Genomic DNA, 8126 nt, shown 5'->3' on the forward strand with positions numbered 1-8126 from the left:
GGAGGCCGAGGCCGCGCGCCGCCCACCCGCGCGCCCATTGGCCCGGCCCGCGCGGCGCCCGCGGCGGCCCCGCCCCCGGTTGTTATGACGACACGGCCGTAAAGCCGCCATCTTGGGGGTTGCGGCGCCTTGCGACATGGCGGCCGCGATGGCAACGGGCGCGGGGCCGGCGGCGCTTACGGCAGCTGGGGCGCGCGCGGCGGAGGAGCCCCTCGGCAGCCCCCGCGCGCCCCCCGCCCCCCTGCTCGGCCTGCCCGCGCCCTTCGGGGAGGAAGGTGGGCCCGGTGGGGGGGGAAGGGACGGGGAGGGGCGTCGGGGCACTCCCTCCCTCCACCCCCCCCGCTGACCCCCCCCCCCCCTTGCCTTGCAGACGAGGACGACCGGCACCGCTGCGGCCGCTGCCAGGCCGAGTTCTCCTCCCTCGAGGAGTTCGTGCAGCACAAGCTCCAGAAGCTCTGCCAGAGGCCCCCGGACGCCGCGGCCCAGGCAAGGCCCCCGGGGGTGGGGGGAGAGGGGGAACCCCACTGCAGCCCTGCGAGGGAGGCAGCCAGCGAGTGGGGAGGCGTCCAGAGCGGCAGACTTGGATCCGAGAGAGCCCCGGTTCGCCCCCCCCCCCCGCTCTGATGGGGCAGAGGGAGATGTTGAAGCCCAGGCCCTTCCCTGACCAGAACCGTCTCTCCACTCAGGCAGCCTCCTCTGCGGAAGAGCCCATAACTGTGGCCCACATCGTTGTCGAAGCTTCTCCCATAACTGAAGAGATCAGCAGCGCGTCTGCAATACTTGGTGAGTTCCCCACTGACATGGGGGTTGCGGGGGGGGGGGTGAGAGAGAGGTTCTGGGGGCAGAACTAGCCTGCTGTCCATCTGTCTCCAGGGGGGTTCACTCCCGGTAGGGGGCTGCCCAAGGACTGGGCCAATGCAGGGTGCTGAAGCCCGAGAGAGGCCGGTTCTGGCCAGGAGGGCCAGGGCAGAGGCTGTGACTGTCTTGCGATCCCCTCCGCAGGCAGTGGGCACCTTAAAGAAGTCATCGTCGTAGGCGACCATGTCTTTGGGAGCCCCAACGGTGACCTGGACGGTGACGGTGATGCTGCCGCCGCAGAAGAACCGGAGAGCCCCGAGGACCCAGAAGAAGGGGCTTCCGTGGAGCTCGTCAAGGTTAAACTGCTGGTTAACAAAGATGGCCGCTACGTCTGTGAGCTCTGCCACAAGACGTTTAAAACGGTACGTGGGGGGCGAGCAGCACAGTGGGTGTCCTTCCTGCCGTTCTCTGTGGCTTCTCTTGGGGGGGGTTGTGCCCCCTGCCCCCATGGCTGCTTCCCCAGAGAGTCCCCCTTTCCCTGCAGGCCAGCATCCTCAAAGCTCACCTGATCACGCACAGCAGCAGGAAGGACTACGAGTGCAAGCTATGTGGGACGTCCTTCAGGACGAAGGGCTCACTCATCCGCCACCATCGCCGCCATACAGGTGAGGGGAGGACTTGGCTTGGGCTGGAACACCAGAGCGGCATGGCATGGGCTACAGTGGCCTTGAGTGTTGGACAGCGACAGGGCCTAAGGGAGTCAAACTGAGAGGGAGGGGGGTTGTTGTTGAGCTCTGCACATTACAACATGTGGGCGGCCTTAACTAAATGTCTTCCAACCCAGTATGTTGCAGCTGGCCTTCCTGACCTGCCGGCCATCATTTGTCGAATGTATTTCGGCACTCCGGCACGGAGGTGGCAGGGATTCCTGTGCCTCCCATCACGGCTGTAACTCTGTCCATTGGTCTCTCTGCCCCTTCAGACGAGCGTCCTTACAAGTGCAGGAAATGTGGGAAGAGCTTCCGGGAATCCGGGGCTTTGACGCGCCACCTGAAATCCCTGACTCCCTGCACAGAGAAAATCCGCTTCAATATGAACAAGGAAATTGTAGTTAGCAAAGAGGATGCAGTCTCAGGTCAGTGCCAAGACTGGTGCCCCTTCTCCCTTTCTGAGGTTTCAGGGGCTTCACTTCAGTGGTAACGGGAAGGGATCTTCAGGCTCGGCCCAGCTGCTGGCTTTTCTTGCAGGTTCCAGCAGCTCCACTACGCAGACTGTTTCCCCGCTGGCCGCTCCGTCCCTGGACTCCTCGCCTGTCATCCGTCTTGTGACAGACGCCAAAGGGAACGTCCTCCACGAAGTCCACGTCCAGATGCAGGAGCTCTCTGTTGCCGTGGCCCAGTCACCTGACCAAGAGGTGGGTGCTGCCCCCAAGTCCGCGTGTGAGTTGGAGCCCCAGCCGGCCAGGCAGCGGGCTGCCTCTGCTCGGAGGCTCTGCCCCAGGGGACTGGGCTCAGAAGGCTGTCCGAGAGGGGGCTGCTCCAGGGGCTGACGGGCTTCCAGCTTCCTTTTTAGCCTTCCAGTCCTGCGGAGCTGCCTCCCGAGGGAGAAGAGGACGAGAACTTGCTGCGGGAAGCCATGAGAGATTCTGGGATCGTGATGGAGCGGGTTTCGGTGGAGGAGGGCACCAAATCTGACGAGGGAGCCGACAGGGCCGAGACCCCCGAGGAGCCAAAGAGCCAAGAGGAGGGCACTCCGGAGAAGCTCTGCGGGGAGCAGGACACGGAGAAGGCAGATACAGTAAGGTCCTCACCACAGCTCCTTTCCCTAGGTGGTGGGGGTTTTTGCTGGCCTCTGGGAAAGGAGAGATTCTTTGAGATTCCTGAAGGTAGGGAAAAGCGGGGTATAAAAGCTTCTTCTTCTACACCCTCTCCTGGCTCAGGAATGGCTGGGCCAGCTGTTGTGCAGGTGAGACGCTTGAGTAGGCTGCCCTTTGTTTCGTAGCCAGAGGTGGAGGCCACAGACGGAAGCAAGTCCCACACCTGCCCCTACTGCAACGAGATCTTCCCGGAGCCCAGGGCCCTCGAATTGCACGTCAGTGAACATCTAGGTAAGGTGGCCCCCGAGTGGGAAATGCCACTCTGGGGCTCATTCTGGGAAAGGGGGGCCTGAAGTTCCATCTCCTCCTCTTCTCTTCCCCCCCCCCCCAGAATACAAGCCCTTCCGGTGCGAGGAGTGTGGCAAGCAGTTCTCCAAGGGCTACCTGCTGAAGAAGCACCAGGAAGTGCATGTCAACGAGCGGCGCTTCTGCTGTGGGGAGTGCGGCAAGCTGTACAAGACCATCGCCCACGTCAAGGGCCACCGGCGGGTCCATTCCGAGGAGCGGCCTTACCCATGTGCCAAGTGTGGCAAGAGGTACAAGACCAAGGTAGGAAGGAGCCCCAGGGCTCGGGGAGGGAGGGGGAGAGCCCGAGACAGATCTGCCACTGGTTCCACCTGCGGCTTCTCCCTCCCACAGAACGCCCAGCAGGTCCACTTCCGGACGCACCTGGACGAGAAGCCGTACGTCTGCCACTTCTGCAACCAGGGATTCCGGGAGAAGGGCTCCCTGGTGCGCCACCTGCGCCACCACACGGGCGAGAAGCCCTTCAAGTGCTACAAGTGCGGCCGGGGCTTTGCCGAGCACGGCACCCTCAACAGGCACCTGAGGACGAAAGGTGAGTCAGCCTCTTGGCAACCCACGGAGGCAGGGGCGTCCTTCCGAAATTGGCTTTCCTGGCGTCGCCTCGGCTGGCATGGGATCTCTTGGTGAGAGCAGGAGCCTGTATGCTGGCTGCCTTCCTGCGGTGCGCATCAGCTGAGTTCTGCTCTGTCTGGGTCTCCCACGGGCGTCCAGGAGGCTGTCTGCTCACCCTGAAGGAGGCCGATGTTGCTGTGGTGTCGGAGGAAGGGCAGTCGGCAGACAACCTGGCGGCTACTGTCATTGCCGAAGAAGCCCCGACGGTCCTGGTGGAGTTCTCCTCAGTGGTGGCCGACACGCAAGAGTACATCATTGAGGTAGCTGGAGGGGGAAGAGACCAGCGAGTAGGGGACGGGGGGGGGGGGGGGGGGGCTTGGAGCCTCTGGCCGCTGGAGCATTTCTGTGGTCCTGGAGTCGGACCCCACAGAGCTCCTTTGCTCTCCTGCCCCTTATCAGGTCAGACGTGGGGGGGGGGATCCGGCCCCTGCAGCCCAGCCCAAAGTTGACCGCATTCTCCCCCCCTCCCCCCTTTTGCAGACAGCTACTGAAGAGATGGAAACCAGCGAAGCAACAGAGATCATCGAAGGAACAAGGCATGAGGTGGGCAGAGAGGGAGGGGACCAACAGGTCTGGGGAACTTGGCACGGGGCTTTTGGGCCTCCCATGGCAAGCTCCTTTCTCCCTCCCTCCCGCCTCCAGGTGGACAGTCACATCATGAAGGTCGTGCAGCAGATCGTGAACCAGGCCGGCTCGGGCCACCAGATCATTGTCCAGAACGTGACGGTGGCCGAGGGCACCCACCTGGCGCCTGACAGCGCGGACACGATTGCCATTGCCACCCCCGAGAGCCTCACGGAGCAGGTGGCCATGACCCTGGCTTCCGCCATCGGCGAGGGAGCGGTGCTGGCCACGGAGGGCGAGGCAGAAGCGGAGGCCGTGGGCCAGAATATCGAGATTGTGGAGCACACGGGCGAGTTCGTGATCGCCTCCCAGGAGGGGGAGCTGGAGGTGCAGACGGTGATCGTCTAGGGGCTGGGCTGGCCTGTCCTGCACCTGGGCCCACCCACCCTTCCAGCAGGGGTGCAGAGCGGCACAAGCGTGTGAGGCTGGCTGCTGCTCCTTTCCCCTCTTGGACGCCAGGAGTCCTGGAAGCGTCAGCCCAGCAGCACAGGGTCACTGGGACCGCCAAGCTCCCAGGCTGCTCTTTGGCGTAGAGCAGGGTCTGGGAAAGCACTTTAGCCTGGGCTGCAAGCCAAAGGAGACACCCGTGGGTCTGGAGCTCCTCGCCTCTCCTGCAAGCGAGTCGCAGTGGACGCAGGGGGGCCTTTGAGACCAGTTCAGAAGGCTTCACCGCGAAATGCCACAGGTTATTCCGAGGAATGCCCTTTCCAAGTGCTAATGTCAAAGTCAGACTGCACAGTTCTTTTCTAAGCGCATCGCTTTTAATTGTAGATTGTACAGCTGAGCTTGTAAATACATCTCTTTATAAAACGGACGTTTCCTGTTCTGGGGACGGGTGGCCTAAGCAGGGTCTCAGCACTCTGAAGCACTGGGAGGGGGAGGGGGGCTGGACCCGTCCCTTCTGGGCAGCTGCACCCCCTCCAGGGACCCTCCCTCCTTGCCTACCTGCCTTGTGAAACTGGCCAAGGCCCCTTTTCTGCCACAGAAACCACCAGTGCTCCTAGCCCATGCCTCAGGCTAATTCATTATCATCCCATGAGGTATTATAGGGGGGAGACTTACAGTCCAGGGTTGCTGCTGGAATCTCTTCCAGGCCCTTAAATCTGCAAAGGCAGAGGGACAGCTGCTCCTGGACGGGCCCTGCAAAATCACTTTCGGCCTTTTCTTCCTGCTTGGTTGGGGACCCGTTGCATGTAAAGGGGGCCGGGGGTGGCGCTTCCAGCCTGTGTCACCTTCTCTTTGCTTTGGGACTCGTGAGAGGCTTGGCAATTTCCACGAGGTTGCCCCAGAGCCCCCTTGAGTAAATATTGGCGTAAGCCCCGCTCTGGAGCCTTCTTGCCTTAAACCACTCATAGCTTGTCTGGTTGACCAGGGCCAGGTAGAGGCCGAAACAGAAGTAGGAGCTCAGGATGACGGCGAGGACGAGGACAAAGCCCAGCATGAACACCACACGGGGGAAGGTCAGGAAGAGGTGCTGCAAAGACAGGGGGGGGGGGGAGAAAGAAATCCTCCTGAAACTGGACAACACACACACACACACACACACACACACACACACACACTGACATTCCAGCTAGCCAGCCTTACTCAGGAGCTTTTTAAATGCTCTCCTCCCTATCACAGCAGCCCTGCAAGGTCTGGGTAAGGCGGAGAGCGAGCGAGCAAGGTGAGAGCCAAGGCTGGAGCTGCTGCTGCGGAGGGGCAGGAAAAGGCTTTCCCTCAGCGCTTACCTGAATGACGAAGACGGCATCCACCGGTCGCTCCTGGCCTTGCTCGTCTGTATAGTAGCCCAGCATCAGGTTGGAGAGAGCGACCACTTGGAGGAGGAAGGCGGCCGTGATGGCTGTGAGGGCAGAGGCCATGGCGCTCAGGCTGAGCAGGTAGAGGAGGAAGTACCTCGCATTGAAGGCCCCGATGCAGTTGTTCACCCAGACACAGTGGTGGTCGAAGCGATGCACGCAGGCCCGGCAGACCCCTGAGCAGGACCAGAACGTAACCATTGGGCTGGCGGAAGCAAGACACAAGCGATGGGGCTTGTCCTGGGCCACGCCAAGGAGGTGGGGCGGGCTTAGAGAGCTGCTCTTCAGGGAACTGTGGCTGGCCCAAAGTCACCCTGCTGGCTGCATGTGGAGGAGTGGGGAATCCAACCCAGTTCTCCAGATGAGAGAAGAGCCAGCACCCAAGGGGCAGGAGGAACAGACCCCGAAGGGGAGGCCTTTCCCACAGAAGAGCTGGTCCAGGTGCGTCTCTGAGGGCTGGGAGCAGGGGGAGAAGGCTGCCGCACGAGCACAGTGCTCGGAGCTCACCGCAGTGCTTGGATCTGGCCGGCTTCCCAGTGCTGCAGGCGGCACACCTGGCCCCCCTCTCGAACATCAACTCGTCATACGCGTAAGTATGGAGGAAGAGCGCCTGGTTGGATTTGGTAATGGTTCCTAAAACAGGGAAGAAGGGACAAACAGGCCTCTGTGGCTGGGCTGTCGGCCCTCTTTTCCCGCCCTCTGGCTTCGCGTACCCAGCGGTTGCAACTGGGCAGGGTCCCATACGGCTCTTGAGATCTTCTGATTGATCGGTGCTGCCTCTACCTACAGGGAGATTCCCCCCTAGAGCCAGAGGGGGCTTACCAGGGTCCGTCCTGGAGCAGAGCACAAAACAGCCCATGTTCACGGTTAGCAGCAGGTACGGGAGCAGGAGGAGGGGAAGGCCGAATTCCAGGTCCTGACAATAGCCAAACACCTCCCAGGTGTACTCGCCATAGACCAGCCCTTCCAAAGCCAGATGCAGGGCCACAAAGAGGCTGTGCCTGTCACAAGGGGAACACTGTGTCTCCCAGAGCATCTCAGCTCAGAGAAATATCACGGCGGGCAAGACCTCGGTCGCCTCTCCCGGCACCCCACCATCCCACTCTGCCAGGCACCCCTGAATTAAGAAGTGAGCACGAGACCCTGTGAGCACGTCTGCCCAACAGAGACACACAAGGATAATGTCCCAGGGAGACATGGGGTGGGGAAGGCGGCCAGAAAAGGCAGCCATACCGTGTGCGGAAGAGGCGGTCAAGCAACCTCTGAGCAGCTCCATGAACGTGGGCTGGGAGGAGGCGAGAAAGCCCCTGCCAAAGAGACAGCAAAGCCACAAATTTCACAGAAATAATCTGGCCACCCAACGGTGGCCCAACCAGGGCAGAAGGGCGCCCACGTGCTTTACCTGGGCCAGCCAGTCGAGGGTCCTCGAAGGCCAGCTGTGCTTCCTTCCCTGGTAGAGGCAGACCAAGAGGACGCTCAGCAGCACCAGGAGGACGTAGAGGAGGAAGAGGGCCAAGAAGTCCATCCCGCCCCGCCCCGCCCGAGGGCCGCCCACCCTCCTCTCTCCCCAGGGGCAGCCTCGCCGCCCTCATCTCCAGCTACGAGACGCAAGCAGCGGGGGACACGAGCCCAGCAAGCGCACAAGGCGGGCGGGCCCCTTGCCCTCCATGCCAGGACGACTGTGCTGCACGTGGGGAAAGGCTCACACCGCTTCACGACGCCCCTGCCAGGTGGGCCGGCCCAGGTTCCCCCCCCCCCCAGAGATCTGTTTTGGATCCTGCGATCTGCCCCCCAGGCGCGCTCCCTCCCCGGACAGCAGAGAAACGGGACTCCAGCCAGGCGGCGGAAGCCGGAAGTAGAGTGACCCGGAAGCGCCGCTGCGGCCCGTCGCCGTGGAAACCAGCGCGACGCACCGCGGGTGACGCAACGACGCCACTACCCAGCCTCCCCCGCGTCTGCGGCGCCCGGTTCGCGTTGCCGTGGCAACCCCCCCCCCGCGTGGAGGGGGGCGAAGGTTGCACTGCAGGCCCGGCACGTGGACTCCCCCCCCCCCCCCCGCGCAGGGCGCCCTGGAGTCCAGCAAGGTCGCATGAATGGAAGGGCAGGAAAGC

At 62.5% G+C, this 8126-nt stretch overlaps 2 protein-coding genes across 2 annotated transcripts; one reads left to right on the forward strand and one right to left on the reverse strand.

Moving 5' to 3' along the window:
• Positions 1-4: 4 nt before the first annotated feature.
• E4F1 (E4F transcription factor 1) lies at positions 5-5030 on the forward strand. The gene is made up of 14 exons (XM_077316830.1): positions 5-275; positions 371-486; positions 687-783; positions 1003-1220; positions 1343-1463; positions 1781-1933; positions 2046-2212; positions 2371-2595; positions 2800-2905; positions 3006-3223; positions 3314-3512; positions 3692-3852; positions 4073-4135; positions 4235-5030. The coding sequence occupies exons 1-14, from the start codon at positions 137-139 to the stop codon at positions 4562-4564; spliced, it is 2313 nt and encodes a 770-aa protein (XP_077172945.1). The 5' UTR covers positions 5-136; the 3' UTR covers positions 4565-5030.
• Positions 4956-7775, reverse strand: ZDHHC4 (zDHHC palmitoyltransferase 4). Its single transcript, XM_077316842.1, has 6 exons — positions 7418-7775; positions 7249-7322; positions 6838-7016; positions 6523-6648; positions 5947-6191; positions 4956-5690 (listed from the first exon to the last, which is right to left on the reverse strand). Exons 1-6 carry the CDS (start codon positions 7538-7540, stop codon positions 5445-5447), a joined length of 993 nt encoding a protein of 330 aa, XP_077172957.1. The 5' UTR covers positions 7541-7775; the 3' UTR covers positions 4956-5444.
• Positions 7776-8126: the final 351 nt, after the last annotated feature.

The sequence above is a fragment of the Paroedura picta genome, chromosome 17, assembly GCF_049243985.1.
Source record: "Paroedura picta isolate Pp20150507F chromosome 17, Ppicta_v3.0, whole genome shotgun sequence".
Taxonomy (NCBI): Eukaryota; Metazoa; Chordata; class Lepidosauria; order Squamata; family Gekkonidae; genus Paroedura; species Paroedura picta.

Bases quoted from the DNA above. Each gene is read 5' to 3' on its own strand.
- E4F1 (XM_077316830.1), top strand. From the start codon at position 137: ATGGCGGCCGCGATGGCAACGGGCGCGGGGCCGGCGGCGCTTACGGCA. The intron at 487-686 runs GCAAGGCCCCCG...CTCTCCACTCAG, and splicing joins CCCCGGACGCCGCGGCCCAG to GCAGCCTCCTCTGCGGAAGA. The intron at 784-1,002 runs GTGAGTTCCCCA...TCCCCTCCGCAG, and splicing joins CAGCGCGTCTGCAATACTTG to GCAGTGGGCACCTTAAAGAA.
- ZDHHC4 (XM_077316842.1), bottom strand. From the start codon at position 7,540: ATGGACTTCTTGGCCCTCTTCCTCCTCTACGTCCTCCTGGTGCTGCTG. The intron at 7,323-7,417 runs GTAAAGCACGTG...TCTCTTTGGCAG, and splicing joins CCCTCGACTGGCTGGCCCAG to GGGCTTTCTCGCCTCCTCCC. The intron at 6,192-6,522 runs GTGAGCTCCGAG...GGTCCTGCTCAG, and splicing joins GGCCAGATCCAAGCACTGCG to GGGTCTGCCGGGCCTGCGTG.